General features: G+C 37.4%; 1 protein-coding gene across 1 annotated transcript in view; it reads left to right on the forward strand.

Annotated features, from left to right (window-relative positions):
* Positions 1 to 2,180: 2,180 nt before the first annotated feature.
* Positions 2,181 to 26,173, forward strand: part of mov10l1 (Mov10 like RNA helicase 1) — a 308,056-nt gene continuing 284,063 nt past the window's right edge. The window contains exon 1 of the mRNA XM_065272934.2: positions 2,181 to 2,304. Within this exon, the coding sequence (XP_065129006.1) occupies positions 2,199 to 2,304 (106 nt within the window). The 5' untranslated portion in view covers positions 2,181 to 2,198. The remainder of the gene's footprint in view (positions 2,305 to 26,173) is intronic.

Raw genomic sequence — 26,173 nt, forward strand, 5'->3', positions numbered from 1 at the left:
TCTGTTACTGGAAAAAGCTTGCAACGGAGCTTCACACATTAAGCTGCACAAAAATTTGTTTCAAAGATTTTTCGTGTTTCCATCGGTTCCCTAGCTCCCTAGGTCATGAATTGGGTGAAGTGATCAGCCCCTTGAGCCAGGATTTTGACTTTAAATTGTAGGAGCTAAATGTATTATTTTAAGCTACTTGATTATTTGATCCCGGAATAATTAGATTGACGTGCATTCTTGCGTTGATGGTATTGTTGTTTATCTCTCATTATAAGTCCATTCTTCTGTTGCATCATTATACGTTGTTTAATTGCTCCACATAACACCAACACATAATATCCAATTTAGTATTAAATATAAATACGAGGCTAGGGTGACCATACGTGCCCATCTTCCCGATGCGTCCAGGATTTCGGTGTGTCTTCCGGAAGGGCACGTATGGTCACCCTATACGAGGCAAACATACACCATCATTCGCAATGTTGCGGTCAAAAACCTTTTGCCCTTCCGGGTCAAAACACCTGGGCTGCTTTCAGCCCCGACAAAAGTTGCACAACGTTTAATAAACATAGGGTGACCATACGTGCTATTCTTCCCGGACGCATCCCGTCCAGGATTTTGTGTTCGTCTTCCGAAAGTCGTATTACATTTTAAGGTAAGAATGAAACTATGATTGTATATCTTATTTTTTTAACTGAATGGCATATGCGGTCAACAAATACGACTTCCGGAAGACGCACCAAAATCCTGGACGGGATGCGTCCGGGAAGAATGGCACGTATGGTCACCCTAATAAACAGAAACGGTGATGTGTTGAACACCCTGTTGTGATGACGCAAGAGTTGCAACTACAGTAGCTGAGAGGCCATTCTTTGTGTTCTTTTTTAAATGTTTCTGAAGCCTGATGAAATCGTTATAAATGTGTGTTGAATACTGTAAAATACCCTCGATGTTACAGTTACTGACCTTGCCGTCCAGAATGAAAGGCAACATTGTCAACTTGAACCCATTGAGTCTCTTTACTACCGTGTGGTTTATATACATCTTGCCGCTGATTGGGCCGACATTTCTGACACACCCACCAAACAAGAGAAAACGCATCTAAAACCTGTTGAACACCGTTGCACACCGGCTGAATCCGAAATCGCATACTTACTGAGTAGGTACTGAACGAGCGCTTAGACAGTCCGTACATTCGCGTTTGTATGGACCGCATCCACAATGGGGACATTCAAGCTCACACCGGTGCGCAACGTTTTGCTACAGACATGTTTCCTGGAAACGGTGTGCAACAAGTTTTAGATACGTTTTCTCTTGTTTGGTGGGTGTGTCAGAAATGTCGGCCCAATCAGCGGCAAGCGGTACTAAAGAGACAGCTCCTTTATGCAAAATGTAAATGGTCACAGTGCCACACAATGGTCAAAGTGAATAACACATTTTGGCTCCTACAATATTATTGCCTAAATACATAATTTAAGAAAAAAAAAATACCTCCATGTACTCAATCAAAGATATTGAGTATTTCTTGTTGCATTTGGGACTTATTTGGTTAAATAAATACATTTGAATAACTCTCTAATTCTAGCTTCTAAACTATGTTTAAAAACCGCCATGCATTTGTTGTTGCTTTTCTGTGTTTTCTTTGTTTCAATTTTTTATGTAAAGCAGCTTTGGATAAACAAACGCTGAATAAAATGAATTTTTTAACCAAGTTTATAATTGTATTTATTGGCATATGTTTCATTTCATAATGTTTTTTCCATAAATAACTAATTTTTACTATGGCTTCCAGATTGAGCTTTTACATCAGCAGTTGACTTTTAATCATGTATTTGTCGGCTTATTCGACTTCATGTGGCGCTGCAAGAATTAACAGCCGGATGACGTCAAAGTACCGCGAGAGCGATTCGCGGATTTTTGACGTCATCCGTTTGTCGGTTCTTGCGGCGCCGCTTCACGTCGAACAAGCATATTATCAAACGTCTATAGGCAACACGTGCTGTCGGTGTCTCGGTTTTGAGACAGGTATGTCTTTTATCAATAAGAGCTTTTAAAACAAATGTTTTCAGGTCTTTTTGTTGATTATCTGAAAGTTTATAGTACTTTTATGAAGTTATAATAACTAAATAGCCAAGGACAATGGAGTATGAAACCGCAGTCTTGCAATAAATAGACGTTTTCTTTTTGCAGACGCTGAAATCATAATAATGGTGAGTGTCGTGCAGTGCTTTATGTCCAAGGTGCTGTCACCTCTGTGGCGTCGAGTACAAGATGAAAAAGAGGTCCAGAAAGATGACGGACTTGGTTTTGCTGGTAAGAGAACAAACATACTTAATTTGGTTTATACGATAAGAGAGCGATATTACAAGGCTGAAGTCAGATATTAATAAGCATAACAGCTAAGGTTACAGGCAAGCAGGTCCAGAATATTAACACAACACGCTTTAATCATCATCATCGCACATTAAGCATTTTCGGTTACAAGCAGCTCTCAGTCTCACGCATTCACGTAATTGTTTTCTCTAAATTGAATGCACTGAATTAGTTCAAAACTAGATGTTAACAATAACATAGAGCTCCAAAACATTGTATGAATTAAAGGAGCGGTGAATCAAAGAATCAATTTTAACTTGAAATTTTGTTATACAAGAGGTCATCATATAATGAACATCCTGCAAGCTTCAGAACTAAAAACGTCCTCGTTAATGAAATATAACAGTTTTTTGGCGCCAAGAAAACAGTGGTTCATCAATGTGCCAGTGTGTGACTTCATAGCAGGGTTGCCAGGTCCAAGAAAAATTTCCAGCCCAATGACAACTTAAAACCCACCCAAAAGGAATGAAAACTAGCCCAATTTTTACCTTTGTCCAATCACAGTTGAAAACTCCGGGATTACAACAAAGGCTCTAAAATAAACTCTTACTATTGCTTTCAATGTACTTTCCATGCAGATGAACATTTTCTTAATGTACTTAAAGTGCTCTATTTTCACACACTATTCTGTTCTAAACAAAAAAAATTCTACTTTATGCCTGGCTCACACCACAGGATAATCGGGCCGAATTTACCCAGATTTTCCCCTCCCGAGAATCCGAGGGAAAATCGGGCAATGGACCTTGATCGGCTCCGAAGTTCGGCCCAGATTATCCTGTAATGTGAGACGTTTAAAAGTCTAAACTTACACCTTGCGATATGCTCTCAAGCAAATCGGGGCCGCCCCGATCTTATCAAACATGTTTGATATTTAGGATTTTAAATCCGCATAATTACGTCAGTACTTTCACAATAATCAATGAGAGACGGAGATGATTGACAGCTTTCGGGACCGCGAAACAAGCTGCAGTACGGGTAGACAGCGCAGCCGGAGAAATAGTTTGTGGAAGTTAATGTTTCATTCTACTTTCATTCCGCCACAACTGCAGCTCGTTGGGGCAGACAGGCGATTTAAAATATCGAAATTAATTCCTCGCTTGATTCACGTTGTTCACTCTTTTATAAACATTATCTAAAATATCTTAAAAACAACAGAACATGATGATGGTCAGTCACATCACGCACCTGCAGCTATTCTGTGTATAGAGGAAATTTAATAAAATAAATAGGCATACACGAAATATGTTGCACTTAAATAATTGGCATATTAACAAAACGAATTTAAATTGATATGACGATTTTCAGTTCTTTTTTGTGACGTGCTCCACAAACGCACAGAAACTGATTGCTGAAACACCGCACACTTGTGAATCTGATGCGCCTCATATCCAGACTTACAACGTTTCACATTAAATTACATATTTGTCCAGAACCATTGGTAATGTAAATACTGAATTTAACACTAGACATTACACTGCAAGATAGAATAGATTAGAATAAAATAGAAACTTTACTGTCATAATAAAACTATAATGAAATTTGTTAAGAAGCTCTCAAAGACCAGTAGCCTCAGAAGAATAAACAAGAAAAATAGAATTTACATAGTATATAGCTAAAAATAATATCACTGCAGAGCAGTATATATACAGTGGAATTAAATAATGCAAACAACAGTGCAAAATAGAGTTTAACCAAGCATAAGTCATTTAGCTGCAATGCTTATAAACCTACAATAATATTCCTGTTAGGAAGAAACAGGAAAACAGAGCATTGATAGAAATAGCATACATCACTTAATAGTAACTCCTAAATGTGCAAAAAAAAGTGATTTATAGGCTAGCCAATTATATTTAAAATATGTTTTTAAATAGATGTTTAAATTTAAATAAATCTTGCATAAGGACTAGACCTGAGTTGGTGCTAGATTGTGCACACATCTACAGTATGCATTCAAACACTGCCTGCATAACACATCCTTAAACCATTTCATGATCATTGCCATAAACAAGAGCTGAGGAGGAGAAATCGCCTAGGTTTCAAAATGAAAGCTGCTACTTTGTAAATATTTAAAAAGAAATCATAATAAATGTATCATAATCTTCATTCCTTTACATTCTCTTCTCCTGAGGTGACGTGAAGTGCTTGCTCTGGCAAGATAATCCTAATAATATCCTTTAGTGTGTGATGCACTAGTATTTTAAATTCCTGTAGTGTGAGCATGTTAAAGATTTGAGAGAAGAATATCTGACAAGATTCTCCTTATGTGTGTGCTGCAACCAGATTTCATAATCTGCCAGGATTTAAAAAATCCTGTAGTGTGAGCCAGGCATTAGTAATTCTTAAGATTATCTTAACACTCTGGGGTCGGCTGCGGCGCGGGCGCCGCAAACTCTTTATTTTTCAATCACTCCCCAAAGAGACTTAGATAACTCTGCTGATTTTGGACATACAGATATGATTCATACATCATTTAAAATGTTAAAGTGTCTAGTTTTTTTCTGTCCACTCCCAATAAAAACAGAATGTTGTGCTTTTCGAAAAATTAAGAAAATAAACATGATGCGCGTTTTGTTCTCTCTCCCTCAGTGAAGTTTTTACAGAAACACGTCAGAAAAATGAACTGTAACTTAACGAATACTTGTCATACAAACAAAAGATAAATGTCTACATAATGCTTCGAATGTCTGCTTTTAAATGATGTAAGTGAAATCGAAAACAAATATTGTAATTCGTTGTTAACTGTATTAGAAGAGAGAGATGTACCGTCTTTCTTCTGTTGCTTCATTATCTATAATGAGCCACGCCCCGCTCCATTGAAGAGAAGAGCAGAGATCATCCATATTCATTAGTCAACCCCACAGTCAATGGACATTCCGTCTCTGGCGCCATTCACTGCTGTGTTGAGTTTTAATCCGAGTGCTGGAAACTTGACATCTACTTGTTTACTCGTGACTGTAACTAAAGTTATCTCCAGACGCGAGTGTGACTCGATCGACGTCCAAATGCACAATGCCTCATATTTGAAGCGCTTTGTTGTATCATTATAAAAGATGCGATTCACACATCACTTAACTGTTTACTCGCACCTAAATCTCCAGACAGACGCGAGTGTGTGCTTCGTCAGTGTGATGGGATCGATGTCCAAACTCACACACAAACACACGATGACTCATATTTGACACGCTTTGTGGTATTTTTATAAAAGATGGAAGTGTGTCTGTTCATCTGTGTGACGCGATGTCCAAATGCTTTTTGGTATTCTTATAAAAGACGATTGCAAACATCACATCTACTTGGTTACTCTCGCCTAGTAAATAAGTTATCTCCATGCGCTTATGTTTTCTTTGTGCTTCCGTCAGATGCGATCAACGGCCAAACTCACACACAAACACAAACACACAATGCCTCATATTTGACCCACTTTGTATTAAGATGCATCTAAACACATCTAAAACCCAGTTTATTCGCGTATATCTCTGCACAGTAAGTTTATTTAACACAGGATCATGCATGTGAAGGCATTTCTTTTGTGTTGCTTTTACAAACAAACACGTAACAATAATGGCGTCTTCACATTCCTGCCTAAAGGCTCATTATGCAGCTCATTACGCAATTGTTTTGTTCTTCAGCTGTCAATCACAGATTATTCAAGAGCTTCCAGCCTCCTTGCATATTGCCTTCCTAACCAAAGAGTGACTTTGAAATTGTAAATCAATATATTGTGTTATGTGAAGGAGTAAGCAGAATGATTTTCACATCATTTTAAAGAAAAAACTCTAGACTACTAGATCCTGTTTTGAAAAGTCTTGGGAAAACATGTTTAGTATGGGTTTTGTGGAGTTATATCAGTCACTTAATTTTTTTTCTTTTTCAAAAACCATGCATAAACATTTTTCTCTCAAAAATACAAACATGTACATACATGTTAATCATATAATATAGTAGCCCAGTTTGTGCTGAATGCAGTGTTATAAGACTTTTGCCATTATTATGTTTTTAAGCAACTGAAAAAAGCACAAATGTCAGGGCAGGTCAAAACTTCTCCAGGGCCCTAAAAACCCTTACTGTGGGTTCACACCAGCCGCGGAAGAGGCGGCAAAAACGCGCTATTCGCGCGTAGTTGGACGCTTGAACATTTGAGTTCACTCGCTTCATTCTCGCGTGAAAGCCGCGGGTGAAAATCTAGTCATTCGAGAAATTCATGCGGAAATCCGCGTCATGGGAGGGGCTTCTGCGACTCCGCGGAGATTACACCACTCCGCTCGCTTCCTGTAATCACGTCACTAATACAGCAAGCTCCTGATTGGTTAACGCGGCGCGGAATTCCGCCAAAGTTCAGATTGTTAAAAATTTCTATTTAACTTGAAAATATCATACAAAGATGGGTTCACATAGTGTGTAAATATCCTCTCAGTATCGACGTAACTTCTTACGTAAGGTAATTTCTTGTTTCTAACGTGATATTAAGAGCAAAACGTGCCCCTCCACTCACTTTTCCACTGACTTCCTGATGCTGGAGCTGTCCTTGGTTGACAGGTATTTCTTAATAATTAATTAAACACATTAGGAAAATAAAGAACGTTTATTTTATAAGTCTACAGATAAACATTTTTATGGCTGCGGCACATTATAAAACTAGCCCAAAAAACCGCAACCTGCGGCTCCGAAAATTTTCCCGCAACTGTATTTTCAAAATAGCCCAATTGTGCGGGAAAACCGCAAACCTGGCAACACTGCTTCATAGAGATTTTGATCCCCACCTTTTGTAGCCCCGCCCACAGGTTCATCAGTGTATGCTCGCTCTTAGTGATGTTCATATTGACCGTTTAACCGTTAACCGAAGGTAAGAATTTATGACCGATTAACATTATCAGTTAAAATAAAAAATATTTGTTAATATGACGTGTTGTCATGAGCCGACAGACATTTCGCCACTTTTCTATCTGTAATTTGTGAATGTCCTGTAAATGATACAAATTATTGCTGCCCTGACGGTCTGATAAAGTAATCATTTGTATGAGAAATCATTTGTATGCGTGTTTGGAGGCTGAACGGAGACGCGCGCGTATCCGTGCAAGATGACGCGGTCCGTCTTGCGCACATCCGGACAGACGTTCGCTGATGGCCTCTGACCCTGACCTAAAACATCTCTCTTTTTGCACAAACGGAGAAAGACGACGCAAAAGCAAAACTTTCTGAAAAGCGTCCTGCTTTAGAAATGACCACTGTGGTAGATGAAACGGAGACAATCTGCCCTTTTTGGATATTAATCCTCTGGACCGATCGCGTGCTTTTTAATAAGGTAATGTTGCGTGAATATCTGATATGATCAATTCAATCTGATCTGATGTATGAATCCTGGTGCTGTTGTTGATCTGTCGCTGCTGTTAAATGTTTTGTTTTTACTAGTTCACAGACAACCGTCAACTGTATTTTTACTCAATGACAATTTCATATTAAAATCTTATAAGTTAACGGTTAATGTTCGGTTTAGAAGCTACGGTTGTCGGTCGGGAAAATTAACTAATATGAGCATCCCTACTCGCTCTCTCAGCCAGACACTGTTTTTCTCTTGTGTGTGTGTGTTGGGAGAAACATAACTGATGATGATTGGGTGTGCGTGTTAGAGGGGGTGGGACAACCACATAGCTGATGATGATTGGCTTAACTTCCAGCGTTAGCCAACCAGAGGCAGAGTTCACGCACAAGGCAAGCATGCACAGTCTGACTCCGAGCAGTGTAAAAAAGTCTGAGCAACTTGGTCACTTAGTCGCTAGATTTAGCAACTTTCTATCACTTTAGCGACTTAATTTCAAAAAAGCAACAAGGACGAATCTAGCGATCTTTTCTGGCATGGTTGGAGACTTTGTAGTTGTAGACATGAAAACACGCGTCGTTCTCTCTTCTCAACGAGCAGCGGCTGCTGTGCCCCATCTCAAACAAAGCACTGACAGGCAGCCCAGTCATCGCGCAGCAATCACTCAGAATACACCAGCGACAGGGCGATGGCAAATACAATGAGCTTAAAGGTAGCGGTCGCAAACACGAAGTGTAATAAGCATTAGTTTTCCATTGTTGATGTGAAAGGCATGAATGTTTGTGTAATGTGCAAATTATGCCCAGGAAGAAAAAGTCTCTCCACGTCTGTGGCAAGTAATTCTGATCTAATAAAGCACCTCACATCACATGCTTCCACAAAATTACTGGTTTATCTTTAGTATCCATTTTATTCATTTAACATATTTAATTTTAAGGGGCATCCAAGTTATTTGAAATATTATAAATTTTTTAAGTAACGCAGTAATTACTTTCCCTGGTAATTAGTTACTTTTATAATGATGTAACGCAGTTACTAACTCATTTACTATTTGTGAGAAGTAATAAGTAACTATAACGTATTACTTTTTTAAAGTAACGTTCCCAACACTGATGGTAACTTACCTCATGTAATTAAGTGCGCGTGGTCAACTTGGCATTCTTGCATGTTAGAATGAGTGTGAGAGAAATGGGAAATAATCCACCAACAAATTTCTGAAATTTCATAATAAGCACCAGTGAGGTGCATGTCTCTCTCTCTCACTTGTACGCTCGCTCTCTCTGTGCTCATGCAGCTAAATCTTGGCATGCAGAAGTTTCTCGAACCGTGCACAAGAAACTGTGCCGCCAAATAAAGAAAGGAGTTCCAGCACATAACGCTGTTAATTGTTATAAAGTTTTTTGAACTTTAAGCAAACTGAGACAAAACTTGCGTTTATATCAATGACACGTGAGCAGCAGGAGCGATGTAGTTTGACGTGACGTTTGCTCATAGTACACACATCTTTGTTTAGAAAGACGAGAAAGAGATGCAACGGTAAAGGTGCAAGTCTAAGAAAGTAAAGAGTGACAATAGGGATGGCGAAAACGAAAAATTTTCTTGACCGGCCACCGAGCCTCATTGGCCGGTTGAAACCGGTTAACTATTAGTTTAAAATATGCTATGCTATTTAAAATAAACAGCCATTTCGAGCCGCGCCTGCAATTTCGCAACTCGCATCTCTCTGCGCTCTGCCTCCGGCTCACACACATACAGACCTCACAATACTTTTTAAATCCCCTACAGCGCGAAACATGAGTCCCGCAAACGGCGCCGTGCTTAGTTTCGAAATAGTTTAGGTACTAGGTGATCGCGTTGAACTTGAAAATAAAGGCGTTTGTGAAGCTCATTTGAAAATTGCCGCGGCTCATTTAATAAAATGACAGCTCAGAAGAGAGACTGCGCTTTAGTTTGGGGTAGTAATATTAAAGACATAGGATGATCATCATCACCTTTTCTGTTACCACTGAAATATAGATGTAATGTATTTCCAAATCTAAACCCATCTTATGCGGAATGTTGCCTAATAGACTGCAACACGATAAAACCAATGGATTAAACGGGCACCTTCAGAATGTGTAAAAGCACCGGCCAAAGCAGGTCTCGCACTGTTTTTGTTCTAGAACAAATTCAGCAAAGATATTTAATGCTTGTATGAGGCATATAGGCCTACGCTGAGTTTTATTTATTTATGATGAGGTGCGTTCTAATTAACAATGCAATGCAAGTGAACGCGCAGTGCCAGCGCCTTCATGCACGGACCGGTAATTATATACTCTGCTATATTTGCTTTTTATTTAATAAATACATGCATTTGGTTGATTAAACATTTATTAAAATTAAGATACAATTTATACAAAACGAAATTCACTTCAAAGAAATGCTTTCTACAAAGCAAAACTTAATAAAGTGGTAAAAATCATGGCTGAGGATATACAGAAACAAAACTTACTCTGCACTTTACTGTTAGCCTAAAAGACATAAATGTTAATAATTTGGAACACAACCAGGAGAGACTTTAATTTTAATTATTGTATTACTGTATTTTATTTACTATTCGAATAAAGGAATTTATCAAAAAATAGCCTGTAGCATTTACTTTTCGCAAACCTTGTGAACATGCGAAACCAAAAGCAGTGACCTTGCGCCAAATGTTTTTTTATTGGTTTATAAAGTACAAACAGACCAGTTATGAAAAACTGAGTGTGAGGGATTTGTTCACTTCACACAAAAAGATCTTGGAAAGTAAGAGATGACTAACTGTAGTAGGGTTTAGTCCACTGTCTATAATAGCCTAATTTACAGATCCCTTTTTTTAACCGACAACCGACAACTTTGACCGGTTAACGTTGATACGGTCAACCATCGGTCAAACGGTCATCGGTTAACATCCCTAAGTGACAAGACTTATCCTTATATAAAGATCTTATAAACCGGTATTTTCCCTGTCTGTTTTGTGTATATTTATACTTGTTCGTTTTGCTTGCGTATCCATAAATACAAAATACAATGCATACTATATCTTCAATAGCCTGCAAAATAAATAACTGATTTAAAAACAAGATTCTGTCTATAAAGACTTATCTTTTTTTATCTGTAGTAGGGCTGGATATTGGCAAGGGCCTCACGATAGTACTATGTATAATACAATGTATCACGATACAATACAATACAATACAATACGTTGCATGCTGCGATACATTGCAATACTACTTAAAAAAAAATATATAATAATAATAGAGCTGATTTTTTGTTTTTACATTTTTTTAAGCCAAAGTGCTTCCACACCTTGGCTTTGAAAGCGACGGTTCCTACAGGTTTCTTCAAGTCTTTTAAGACCTTTTTAAGACCATTTATATAAAAAATTAATACCCATTTCACGTCCCTACCAGCAAAGAAAAACAAAATCCTTGAACTTGTGTTCATTTATTTTTTCAATGTGGAATGGGTAAAAGACTGTGACCTGGGACTGTGTTGCGTTCTCAATTATTGGATCCACCACTCTTTATTTATACTACGTATTAAAGGTAGGGTAACAGATTTGATCTTGAAACATTTTTAGTTATGCTTGTTAAAAGTCTCCTCACATTCTGATAGCAATCACTGTGTTAAGTTGTTTAAATGTATTTGTAAAAATTTATGTCATCTGTGAAAGGCGTAGGACCAAAACATGTTCAACAAATCATAGATTTCGGTCCGAACGGACGTTTCCTTTTATGTCCCTCATACGTAAGCGTAATTTGAATTCCCACCGCGCAGCGAGTCCACGCAGACACCATACATCATCGGCGCGTTCACGTGCGTTCATCTCCTGTCTGTAAACAGCGAGAACAGCAAACTTTTCTGCTGAATTGACAACCTACACAGGAGCAACAAAACTAAATGCATCTTTTATAACAACAACAGCAAAAACTGCCTGGATCAGCAAGAGCAAAAACCGAAATTAACATCAGTAACTTTACTGCTTTACCGCGAGATGCAAACAGCTACAGGAGGCAAAGGGTCTGAAAGGGTCGTTGCACTGGTTATTTTGGTAAGGTAGGTACGCGATATGTTTGTATTGAGATGGATTCAGATATTCTACTTTGATGAAACGTTGTGTTGCTTATGAAATTTGTGTTCGTTTTCCGGATTAGCATAACGATATAGTAGGGTTGCCGCGGTGACGTAATTTTCCCACCGGTTAATCGGCACGTCACAAACTCGGTGATCCCGGTGTCACCGAGTGGGAGGGGCTTATAAAAGCGCATGCAGACGTGCACATTTTACTTTCACTTTTGAATTACGCAACTGTTTAAATGCAGCGCTTGCGTAAGCTGCGTTAAATCGCCTATGAATTTGCGTGCAATTCGAGTGCAACAGCTGGTTTACTTAAGTGCTTGAGTCAATGTGCGCAGGTAATTCTCAAAGAACCCGCCAGTCCCAAGCAGAGCAACCGGCTACTTCTCCATAAAAGCGCTGCTTGAATGATGGGTTTAATATTTTTCTTGATGAAAAACACAACAACAAAACGATCTCGCTTATATTAAACGTCATATATGTATATTATAATAAAAACGAGTAAGCACGCAGCTTCTGTCATCATCTGGTCAGTCAGCTCACCTTGCAAACTCTGACAGAAATAAATGAAATCTGACACCTGCGGCCGCTCTGTGACGTGACGTGTGTTCAGCTCCGCTGAATTCAGACAACAAACACATTCAGTTGTAAGTGTTTGTCTCTCTAACAAAACTAAATGATTTAATTACACGAAAATATCAAAACGACGGTGAAAGACGGTGTCGCGGTGGGCAAGTGATATAACCGGTGAGAGGCTAAAGCACCGGTTATCACCGTTTCACCGACTATCGCGGCAAGCCTACGATATAGTTACTACGTCTACACAATCGAACGTGTGCTTAAACTAATTCTGATGTAAACCAGTTGTTTATGTTGGTTATTTTGGAATTGTTATTCACTTTGTACTGCAAAGTTTTCTCACTGGTGAATGAGACATGAGACGTGACCGTCTGATCTGTGCGTGTTCATGTGTTTGGAAAAAGGCGTGACTTTGGATGGCGATTTGACTTGAGGGTGGGATCGGGATTCCATTGCTAGGTGGCTACCGTTAGCATTTTTCAAAATGTGTTACCCTACCTTTAAATCAAACAGGGATGCAAACACATGCATGTTCAAAAAAGAGAAGGGTTATTGAAGCCCTCGCTCCCTGGCAAAAATCCAGATACTTAGGCTACATTGCCCCCGACCCCTGTCATCCCCGGCCATCCCCTATAGGCATATAGAGTAAAATGAAATTCGAAAATCAAAATACGCCGACATTCATTTGGAATATTCTATTTAATTTTTTATTTTAGAACAAAACTCTTATTGAACTATCTAGCACTTCTTCTAGCTTTACACCTCCTGCAACTTATCCAGGGCCTTCCATCTGGCTGCATTCATTTATAATAATTTCACATTATATTTAATAAATCCAACATAAATGAACAAAGCTGACAATTTTTGTCAAAGCACCACAAAAACACTTTACTGTTTTTGCACTGACATATGAAGCAAGACTTGTGTAGATGACCCCTTTTATAAAACTCTATTGAATACAATAATATGTGTAGTATATTAATGATAGAAAGTGCAGGTCTAGAGATTATAAATGTGACTGGTGTGTCATAATGGTTTATGTAGTTTTCTTTCCTTTTATTAGATAAAAGCAGAAGCAATAAAAGTGCCTATTTTTTAATTCCTCTCTTGCAGATTAAAAGAGCTTAATCCACTTATTTTAGATTCAAAGTTTACTTGCTGTCCCAGTGACTGGTGACTTTACATTACAGCTTTGCATTTTTTATATCTAGAGTCAGCTTGAGCTTTGCTCGTGCAATGGGCTTGACATTCACAATGCTTTTTTGCTACGATCTCTGTGATCTTTGAGCAAACATTTTAGATATAAAAAGATGGTTCAGTGATAATAATCTTATTAAACAAAGGGAGGGAGGAAGAAAGTGCAGCGCGTGGTCGTGACTTTCAAAACAAGCCAGTTGTTATCACCATAGAAACGGAAGAACGTAGATTGAAACTGCACGTGAGCATTAGTGCTGACTGACTCTGATAACAGGTGTTTTCCGATCGACTCGGGTTTTACACACAGTGATAATCGGACCCGGTCCTCCGTGAAAACCTCTTCTGCATACAACTCTGCTCAAGTTCAGAAACGTGACGCTGAACTCGCTTCATGTCGCACCCAATTCACAGAGAAACAGAGAGCAAAATTAAGTCACAACCTCGAACTTCGAATTAAAAAATGGGATCGTAGATGCTGCCACGCCCCCATGTCACGTCCGGTCGGCTTGCCAAGCGGGGGAAAAAAACTCTCGCAGCTGCTTATGACGCGCTGGATTTATTTTAGATGCTAGGAGTCCAAGACGCGCAAATTAAGTCCATGTGCGTGCAAGAAGGAATCCTCACTTTTCAAGCTCTCTCGCGTAAAGTGAAGCCCTCATACGAGGAAAAGCACGCAATGTGCATGATAATGTAAAACTATAATAATAATAATAATAATAATATATAATACTGGCATTTTTTTGTATTTCAAAAAAAAGTAAAATTGAGAATCGAACCGTGGCCGTAGAATCGAAAATGTAATCGAATCGAGGATTTGGAGAACCGTAACACCCCTATTGGGCGATGTCCCCTAAATTGGCAGTTGACGACCGTTACGTTAAACCATCGCGATGGACAATGATATCGTTGGGCGGGGGGTATTTTAATTTTTCGTTATTATTTGTTACTAGGCTATATAATTATTCGTTATATTACTTTATTACTTTCACTTAAGAAGAGATGTGCACTTTTTATTTTAATATTTTTACATAAATACTATTTTGTACTTAAAAGCTATAATTTTATTATTTTACTATCCCAATTAATGACTCTTTCATATAGGTTGCACATAAGGGGAAAAAGTAGCTTTATTCCACCTAAGAAGAGTTGTGCACTTTTAAGCACTTTTTAGTCTCTTTACGTATTTTTTTTCTATTTAAAAGCTATGAATTCGTTATTTTACTAACCCAACGACTCCTCCGCGCTTTCCAATAGGCTGCACGTAAATATCTGTGCATATGTGCCACCAGTACTCCGTCTGAGCGGGTCTTTGGCACTGCGGGGAGCAGCCAGCACTTCAATCCGCAGTTTATTAAAACCAGACAAAGTGAACAAGTTGGTATTTCTGGCCAGAAACATCGAAATTGAAACATGGTCTTTGTATGTAAATCCCGCGTTTCGGTCGGAGTGTTGTTCCCGTTTTCTTGTTCTTGGCGTTCGCTGAATTCAGGGTTTATATTTTAAACTGCACCTTCAGTGCAGTATAGCCACATAGCTATGTAACAATGAGCACGATCTCCCGAGACACTACAATAGGCTACTAATACATTATTAATATGGGCTGTTTTCTTGTATAAAATTAAATATTTTAGGTTAAATGTACAACATGTAAAAAGACAAGATTCTAGCAATGTCAAGATCAAATGCCTGACAGGATATTTTCACAGACTAACACGTCTCAGGCATAGACTACAGTATTTAAAATAGCATATGTGCATTAGTTATATTTTAAATTTAATTTATAGAGCAATTCCAGCAAAGATTTTAGGTTACCAACACTGAAAAAAGTGTTTCATTGGATCAAAGTAAAAAAATTGCGTCAACTTGTTACATCTAATTACTTTACTTTTAATCAACCTAAAATTTTTACTTTGAAAAGAATGAACTATCCATTACTTAGCCAAAGCAAAAAAGTATCTTTGAATCAAATACATTTTTAAGTTTAATGAAATGTCAAATTATACTTTGTCTTAATGCATTAACCTAATTATTTTACTTTACATGTAACCAAATATCCAACCAAAAAATAAAAATTAAAAATATTAATTTAATATAAAGAAATTTATTTACTTTCAGTAAATGTGTAATTTTCTAAGATGAATGACTTCAAGCATCAAACTTTTGACAATTTATTTTGTAATAATACACATTTTTTGTACAAATACACACTGTCTAACAATGTAAACACATTATAATCTTAACAATTTGTCATAAAACATTTCAACAATGTGTATAGTATTGATATAAAAACACATACTGTATAACAGTTTTTAGTATTTGTAGACACACTGGATACAATGTAAATTCACCATAAGAATCAGTTATGGTTGATAGATAGAAGAAAAAATATGGTTGATAGATAAACCATAAAACTTAACCAAGATAAAACAAATCAGGTTTAATAAACAGTATTACAGTTAATGTTGTATAAAAGGCTCAAAAAATGTACCTTCAGTAGCTGGGTCAAAGTAAACAAATTTACTCCTGCCGTTTTGAAGAGAGGTTCTGCACCCTTCGGCTCAACTGCTTACTGTCTATGTCCATTTTTTTGAAAGGCCTTAAAAAGGTATATTTGAGTCCATCAGGATATTTTAAGTTCAGTTCAAATGAGTCCAAACATGCACATGCAACAGAGGTCAACTCATTTAGTACTCCACATCGTCAATGAAAATGGAAATGTCCAGTGCATGATTAAGATCATCACTTTCACGGATCACAAAAAATTCCATGGTGGTCTTTTTGAATTCCCTCTCCGCTTCTTCCCTCTGGTCAGCCTAAAAACATACAAGAACAGAGACTAATTGAGGGACTGTGGAAGAAGAAAACACCCCTTCATCTGAAAATGTATTACACAATTTTGTTTGCTTTCCTACTATGGAGGTCAATGTAGAGCCCAAACGTCTGTTGCTAACTTTTATTAAAATACCTTAATTTGTGTTCAGCCTAAAAATAAAATGTGTACGGTTTATTACAAGAGGAGAGTAAGTGATGACAAAATTTTCATTTTTTATCGCATGGACACAAAACCAATGCAGGTTAATGGGGGGCTCTAAACAACATTCTTCAAAATATCAGCCTGTGTGACTTCCTTCCACAGAACACAAAAGAATATGTGTAAATAACACAAAATGTGCAGGGCAGTGGGCCTCCAGGAATAACGTTAAGAACCACTGATCTAAGATGTTCATGACTTTCTTCAGTCAAAAATAAAATAAGGTTTCTGATGAAAACATTCCAGGATTATTCTCCATATAGTGGACTTCAATGATGCCCAAATGGCTGAATGTAAAAATTGACAGTTTCAGTGCAGCTTCAAAGGGCTTTAAACTATACAAGGAATAAGTGTCTTATCAAAGAAATAAATACAACTGTATTTGCTTTATAGACACCAATGATCGCCTTGCTTCCGCTTTCTGTATTCTTCAAAGAGCTTATGCTGTATGTCCTACACCTTCCCTATTCTACTTACAGAAAAAACAGAACTGGTGCTGCGTTTGTTCCATAAGTAGAATAGGGAAGGCATGGGACATAAAGCATACATTCTCTGAAGAATACTTCAGCCATTTGGGTGTAATTGAAGTCCACTATATATAGAGAATAATCCTGGAATGTTTTCATCAAAAACCTTAATTTCTTTTATTTACTGAAGAAAGAAAGTCATGAACATCTTAGATTACATGGACGTAAGTAAATTGAGGAATGTTTAATTCAGAAGTGGGCTAATACTTTAATTGCTGTAGCATGCATATGTTAGCGTTTAGCTTAGCACCATTCATTCCTTAGGATCCAAACAGCACACAGTAACACCATCACTCCTGACTAGTCCCCGTTTCTTTGAATTTGAGGGAGAGTTCTGATGATGTTACTGCGACCGAGGTCGAAGTGCTGCAAACTAAGTGCTCCTCCGCCATACAATATAGTTCTCACTTTTTATCCGCTTAGAAAATCACCACGTTTTATTTTGTGCCACCATACTCACTCGTGTAACTCATGTAACAGTCATTGTTCATTGACTTCTATAGTAGTAAAACAAATTTTGGAAGTATTGTGATAAATGATGAAGAAAATATTTTGATAAATGATGGTAAGCACACAGTTGACTGTACCCATTAAATTCCATCATATTTTATTATTCCTACTATGGATGTTAATGGTTACTATCTGCTGTGTGTTTACCATCATTTCTCAAAATATCTTCTTTTGTGTTAATCAGAAAAAAGAAATTCATACAGATTTAGAACAACATGAGGATGAGTAAATGATGACAGTTTTTTTTTCTTAAGGTGAACTATTCCTTTAAGGCAAACATGGTTGGAGAAAATTTCATTAGTTTGCATTGTCAACATTACCTGGTATTCTTTGATCAGACAGCTTGCATCTTCACCAAAGTACATGAATCAGGCACTTCAGCAGGCTTTCTCTTCTGATGTCTATGTCCCGACTCTACAAAATGTTCAAGATGTATTGTTTATATTAGACCAAAATACTACTAAATTAATTGCCACAAGCAATTTTGTTTACATGCAACCAATACCTGATCCATAACTTTAATAGTGTCCTTAGTTTTTCATGGAGGACTCCGCCTTTGCTCCTAACAACATGAGAGCTCTGTCTGTCCAAAGAGGTCTTAATTTTCAAGGTAAGACCGTGATGCGCAATTCAGCATTAATCTGAAAGGAAGCGAAACAGAAAATACACTTCTGAAAAAATTTTATTTCTAGAACTAGTTGTAAAAATAGATATACACACAAAACATTGAATGATTATATAATTAGAGCATCTAAGACATTTTCAAAAACACTACATCCCATGGTTAAAACTATGGTAAATTCAGTATTAGTCACATTTTAACATTTTATAATAAAATAAATGCTTTCACCTCCTCTGCAATATTTCTTGCAGTTCTTGAACAGTAGGTTGGTTTTCCACAATCTCTTGTCTGCGTAAGGCAAACGTCTTTGTCAATGTTTGCTGATGTCTCTCCAGGGATGGGATATGATTGGCCTGAACAAATAATAGATAATTGCTAGACATTTACATGTTCACTACATCTTGTGACATAAACAAAAGTTTTTATTTAAAAAAGAATACTGTGGAGTTCATTTTGTTTGTATGGACCCTGTCAAGAACCGAAAGATTTTATGTTTTCTCGTCTCTCCATGAGTGCAGTTTTGAGTGCGTAATTACACAGAGATGGAGCGCGAATTTTAAACAGCGCTTCCGGAAGGAGATGCATCATAAACAGTCTCATTGCTCTATTGGCCAAATGTATTTTAATCGACTACAGTATGAAACAAAGTAGCAAAACTGTCGCTAAAGTTTACACATCAAGAGTTCTGATCTTTGAAGGGCATAGGGACACATTCAACCGCATGCGTATAGAAACTGCTCACGTTAGCGCCTTTTTGTGGTGAAATTGCTTAAAATCACTTTGGTGTTAACATTTGCAAACCTTTAAAACACGTGCAAATGATAAACGTTTCCTATTTTAATTTGCGCATTAGTCCGCGAATCGCATGCGAGCCAAACCGTCATGCTCAATCAATTGCGATCCGGTACACCAAGTAATACTAACCGTATGTAAAACAACGGTACAATCACACATGTATAATGTTAATAATACGCTGAAACGCATGTTTAAAATTACTTACCAATTTTCTTGAATCCCGTTGTGCCACGCGGAGTTCATCCATCGGTGTAGTGTATAACAAGATGGCGGAAAGCTGAACGTCCTCACGCACGACCACGGATGACGTTAGAAGTCACGTGACAATTGAAAGTAATATTTTTAATTTAATTTACAGAAATGTATTTACTTTACACCAACAGAACTGACTTTTAATTTAAATCAAACACATTTTTTACATAAAACTGATGGCTGGACAGAAAAGTAATTTTTTTGAGTTAGATCAAATATAAAAACTTCTTTAGAGTAATGACATGCGTTGTGCACTTTTTTCAGTGTATAGTCTATAGAAGAGAGTTAGTGTGTGTCGACTCGCAGCAGAGTGGGGGCGTGGCATCACGATGGTGTCTCTCGATGATATCGTCCATCGGCACAACCCTAGTGTATATGACAGAAAACTGCACAGCAACAACTACAGCAGCGGCGGAGGAGCTCGTTTGACGCACACAGAGGGATTAAAAAGACACAGTAGTAGAGATCGAAATACCGATACAATTTTTCCCACGATAGTTAGCTGTATCGATATTTTTGCACATCCCTAATCTTTAGTGCATTTTCACTTTAATACTAACTTTAACTTATTATATTTTTAAAACTGTGGTGAGCATTTAGTTAGTGAGTGGCCATTTTCTGTGTGTGAGTATGTGTGTGTATATGTGTATACGCAAATTCATTTTAACGGCACTAATTTTATTAACGCGCGATTAACGCAACACACAATTTCTGTTTGATCCACAGCGGGATGATTGAGACGCAGCAAGTGACCGGCGCTGTCTAGATGAGTCAGAGGTTTTCATAAAAATAAAAACATTAAGCTCTCGTCTAGCGAATCCAATGCTGTAAATGGTCATTAAACATCTAAAATGATCTTTATCTGCACGTTTCCTGAGAGGTGTACCATCCCAAATCCATAATCTAAAGCAAAGATGCGTAGTCTTTCACTTTTTGTTTTTGTTTTTAAAGCATTCAGAAATTATAGAAAATAGACTGCAGGACTTGCTTGATGTTAAAATAATTATTAAGAGAGATAAAGTTCGGGACCTGAATGATGTTTAAAGAGTTATTAAGAGTGACAAGACTCAAAAGCGATGTCTGACGCAGACGTCTGAAGCGCATGCACACAAACACACGAGTGCGCAACCCCGATATAAACAGACATCTTACACAAAATTAGTTTTAAAAATATCTGTTTTGACAAGAATTCACGCAGGTGTGACCTATAATCTGTTATATCTGTAGTGAATGTTTGGTTAACTGTTGAGGAAAAGTATCTGTTGTGTAACATTATATTAAACCCTTGCATACAGGATCTTAAAGCGGTCTGTCTCAATGTCAATTAAACAATAAAAGAAAAACATATATTTAATGTATTCATATTGTTTTTGCTCTCTGTAAACAGGTATAGTTCTGTCATGCTTTGTCAGACTCCAACAATTGTTCCAATTGTTTTGAAGTTTTTTATTAGAATTTTAAAAAAATAAATAACACATTTTTGAAAATTTAGCTCATCCCAACTCAATTTGCCAGCACAGGTCACAAATGATCCAGCAGCAAACAGAAATGGAGAAAGAACAAGGTCTTCTAAAGGGAAAATCATATATAAAACTTTTGGTTGATGGTTCTGTTGAAAATGTAAACAGGCTTTTAGGGGTGTGCATTGGCACTGCCCTCACAATTCGATTCAATTACGATTCACCAGGTAACGATTCAATTCGATTCTACGATGCATTGCGATGAATCAGAATTCTACTGTACACAACAAGGCAAATTTTTAATCAGTCAAGTAGTAAAGTCAAGTGCAACTATTCTCAACAAAAACAGAAGCTTAGCAGCTTTAAGACAATGACAATTATATACCTGAGATGAGAATTTTACACACAGCGTAAGTCTTGTCTAGTTTCCCATTAACTTCATAGATTCCGAAATGTGCCCATATGTCCACTTTCCATGGAAAAGGGTGCGTTTTTATTTACCCGTCTATCACGGTCATCTCTCTCCGCCTCAGCCATCTTGATTGTTGTTGTTATGCCCCCGGAAGTAATTGAAACTTCACAACTTTATTGTCCACTCGAGGCCAGAAAATTTCTGTTTGACCCTTGGTCTAGCCCACAGGTGGATGAATTGAGACGCAGCAAGTGACCCGCGCTGTCTAGAGGTTTTTATAAAAATAAGAACATTAAGCTCTCATCTAACGAATCCAATGCTCTAAATGGTCATTAAACATCTAAAATGATCTTTATCACGTTTTCTGAGAGGTGTACCATCCCAAATCCATAATCTAAAGCAAATACATATTTTGATTTAGTTTTTGAAGCATTCAGAAATGATAGAAAATAGACTGCAGGACTTGCTTGATGTTAAAATAATTAAGAGAATAAATTTCGTGACCTGATTGATGTTAAACGAGTTATCAAGAGTGACAAGACTCAAAAGCGATCTTGACACTGACGTCTGAAGCGCATGCACAGAAACGCACGATATACATTTCTGGGTCAGCATCTCTGCATGCACGAAACTGCCTTAAGCGTTTAAGTAGACGCATTATATCAAATATTTTATCTATAACAAAAATAGGAGTTATGATTTTGGTAATAATATATTTACTGAAAGTAAATTTTTAGATTTAAATCATAGATTTATAATGTGAATAACTCAACCCTGTCACAAAGTTTACCACCCTAAAACAATGACATATGTGACGGGGTTGAGTGTAACGGGGTTTAGGTTTTTTTGCTCAGAACGGCCACTGCTCTTAATGTGGTGTAGTGGGCCACATGGCAGCCAATGAAATAAGTATATTTTAGAGTTTTATGGATTAAAATAACATTTTGAAAAGTCATAATTTTCCATCTTAATTGTGTGTGATGGGGTTGAGTTGTTAAGATTGACATTACCCTCCCTGACTATAATGCACCTCAAAAAATGAATAAAAAGTGTGATATCACTCACCGTCTTCTGCACCTTGCTTTTGAAGAGAGCTGAAAGATGCAACTTCCTGTGAATGATGTCACATATTGGTGGAGTCTAAATTATTATGGCCGGAGAATGGTTGGCATGATGGGGTTGAGTTGACTGAGGGACGTAACTTAGTAAATTATGAGGGACGTAAATTAGTTTTACTACTAATCAAAGAACCGGCTTTACTGACAGATGCACATGAGCAGTGGTCACCAACACGTCGATCATGATAGACCGGTCGATCTTTGACACTTCCCCTGTAGATCCCGCAAGTAAGAGAAAAATTAAGTTGATCCAGGTTTGGATCATCGGGATCACGTGACCATTCCCGGCAGCCTGCCAACTAATTTGCCCTGCTGCCAGTCAGAAGTTTTATTGTTTTTATGAACCAAAGTCAAATATTACAAATTCGCCATTCAATAGAAAAATCATCAATCCGTTTTACTTCACTGCAAGGCTTTGAACTGGTTCACGGAACGAAAACGAAAGCCAGAAACTTTTGATGTTTTGCAAGAAACAGAAATGAAACCAGAAACTTTCAAAAAATATTTGTTCCGGAACAGAATCGTTGATTTAAAATGATGGGAAACGGTTAATACCGTTATTTGTTTCCTTCTTTGACATGATTTCTGTGTAATACTCGGTGAAGTTCACTTCCGGTCGTCATTGACTCATCGGAGAAATGAGAAGCTTGCCACCAGCAAGTAGTCTACTCAAGCCCAAGTCTCTAATGCTCAATCATAAGAGGTAAATATTGTAGGCTAACAAGTATCAAGATGTTTGTTTTTTAAAACTAACTAGTGGTAACTGATTGAAGTTGATCCTTGATCCGTACAATCACGACTCAGGGTTCGGCTCGCATGCGATTAGCGGATTAATACGCAAATTTAAAGTTGATAATTTGCACGTGTTTCAAAGGCTTGAACATTTAAGTGGTTTTTAACAATTTAAATGGAAAATGCGCTAAAGTGAGCAATTTTCTGTATGCACAGATTTACATGCGGTTGAATGTGTCTAGTCCAACTCCAATCAAATGTATTTATTCCTATGTCCTTCACCGATCAGAACTCTTAGGGGTGGTTTTCCGGACAGGGATTAGCTTAAGCCAGGACTAGGTTTTAGTTTAATTTGGACATATAACTAGTTTAAACAAACATGCCTTACGTAAAACATTACTGGTGTGCATTTTATGGCAAAACAAAGGGCACTGGTGTATTTTAAGATATGTCAGTGCAAGTTGTCTTAAGATTGGACAGCTATTACATTTATTTTAGTCTAGGACTAGTCTTATCCCTGTCCGGGAAACCGCCCCTTTTATGTATAAACTTGATAGAGAGTTGTGATACTATGTCTTATACTGTAGTCCATTAAAGGTCACGTTCTTCCTGATCCCAGTTTTTAAACCCTAGTCAGTGTGTAATGTTGCTATAATAGCATAAATAATGCCTGTAAAATGATAAAGTTCAAAGTTCACTGCCAGGCGTTATATTTTCTTTTAATAGAATTCCTCTTTCAAAGCCTACAGCGAACGTCCGGTTTGGACTACAGCCCTCTATTTCCTGCTTTAATGACGTCACTACTAGAATGTTTTTTGACTAAACTCCACCCACATGAATACGTCAGTCACCAACTTTGGCTCAAACGGCTCTGCTAAGCTGCTATTGAATCACAACACACTAAACAAACTACACAATCAGAACTCACTATGTATTTCTGAAGGAGGACAACGAAGACATCAGCTCGTATTGAGGACAGTGAAAACAGTACTATACATATAAGTAAATTGTGTGAAAAATACAGCTTTTTTTTACATGTGACATATGAACACGTGTTATATTGCGCACTGTAAACAATCAAAGCTTCAAAAAAAATACATTTGGCGAATACAGCACTGAAAAACAACGTAATTTTCACTTTATGTGGAGCGACTTTCTGAAACGGCGTTTGGAATTCGTCCTCCGTTTGTGTGCACGTGTTTAACACTCTGGGGACGACGGTGGCGCGGGCTCCGCAAACTTTATTTTTCAATCACTCCGCAAAGAGACTTAAATTACTCTGCTGATTTTTGACATACAGATATGATTTATACATCATTTAAAACGTTAAAGTGTCTAGTTTTTTTCTGTCCACTCCCAATAAAAACAGAATGTTGTGCTTTTCGCAAAATTAAAGAAAATAAACATGATGCGCATTTTGTTCTCTCTCCCTCAGTGAAGTCCTTTCAGAAACGCGTCAGAAAAATTAACTGTAACTTTACGAATACTTGTCATATAAACAAAAGATAAATGTCTACATAATGCTTGGAATGTCTCCTTTTAAATGATGTAAGTGAAATCGAAAACAAATATTGTCAATTGGTGTAAACTGTATGAGAAGGAGGAGAGGTAGCGTCTTTCTTCTGTTACCTCATTATCTGTAATGAGATGAGATTGCCACACCCCCGTGCCATTGAAGTGAACGAGCAGAAACATCCATATGCATGACTCGTGCCTCCTGCAGTCAATGGATACGCAATCCTCAACCCAGTCTCTCTATTCCTTGTTATGCTGAGTTGTTTCATCCGAGTGCATCAAACATGACATCTAAATCCTTATTTACTTGCGTATGTGTGTCAGTATCTCCAGACGCGAGTGTTTTCTTTGTTCTTCCGTCAAACACATCACGCGATGGGAACGCACATACACAAATCCACAAGTCAGGAAACTTGACGCGCTTTTTGGTATTCTTATAAAATACGCAATTGCAAACAGTACAATCCTTATTTAGTTGCGTCTAAGCATATATATCCACACAGCAAGTTTATTAAACACAGGATCACTCGCTTGTGCACACATTCACTGCATTCATGATCAACACGTGAGGTAATGGCAGCGGCTATAAACAAACATTGATAAGTTTATCACGCTTGTCCCTTGTTGTGTTTCTACTGAAATGATTACAAAAACAAAAATAAGAGTCCAGACCACGATAGGCAGTTGTTCTTTTGAGCTTTTTACTGCACAAAAGTAAACCTCTCATCGGCCAACCAAACACTAACCCTGTGTTGAAGTGTTCACTTTACGATGGCCAAACAGTACCTTTACCATCATTAGGCTACTTTGTTTTTAAAAGGTAAATTATATTTGTGAAATTAATAGAAAATATTTCAATAGAAATATATATATAATGTGTGTGTGTGTGTGCGTGTTTACATTATATTGAAAAGTAAACCTTATCATGGTTTTACTACAGAGAAAGTTACATTCCTACAAGGCTCATTATGTGGCTCATTATTCAACTCTTTTGTCTCTCAGCTGTCAATCACTGATTATTCAGGAGCTTTCCCGCCTCCACGCATACAGTCTTTCCCAAGCAAAAGTGTCTTAGAAATTGTAAATCAATATATTGTTTTATGTGAATGAGTAGGCAGAATGATTTTCACATAATTTTGAAGAAAAAACTCTAGACTATTAGATCCTGTTTAGAAAAAACTTGGGAAAACATGTTTAGAATGAGTTTTGTGGACTTATATCAGTGACTTAAAAATGTAGCTTTTTCAAAAACCACACATAAACATTTTTCTCTCAAAAATACAAACATGTACATACATGTCAGTTAGGGGTGGCACGGTTCACAAAACCCTCGGTTCGGTTCGTATCACGGTTCTATGGTCACGGTTCTTGGTTCAGTACGGTTTTTGTTGTTATTTTTTCTTTACTTTTTTACACTCCAGAAATGTATTATCTTATTAATGTATTAATTATCCATAATTTAGGATACAGTATTAAAAAAAGTTATATCATGTAATCATGCACAAACTGAATTTGACTTTAAGCACATTATTGGGACCATCTCTGAGGAAAGGCAGATGAGATTTTGATAGAGCAAGAGGGAAGACATTGATGATTTCAACATGCTTTTCATTTATTTGGCAAAAAGAGAATGTGTATTGCCAT

Source organism: Paramisgurnus dabryanus, chromosome 6 (assembly GCF_030506205.2).
Source record: "Paramisgurnus dabryanus chromosome 6, PD_genome_1.1, whole genome shotgun sequence".
NCBI classification, from domain to species: domain Eukaryota; kingdom Metazoa; phylum Chordata; class Actinopteri; order Cypriniformes; family Cobitidae; genus Paramisgurnus; species Paramisgurnus dabryanus.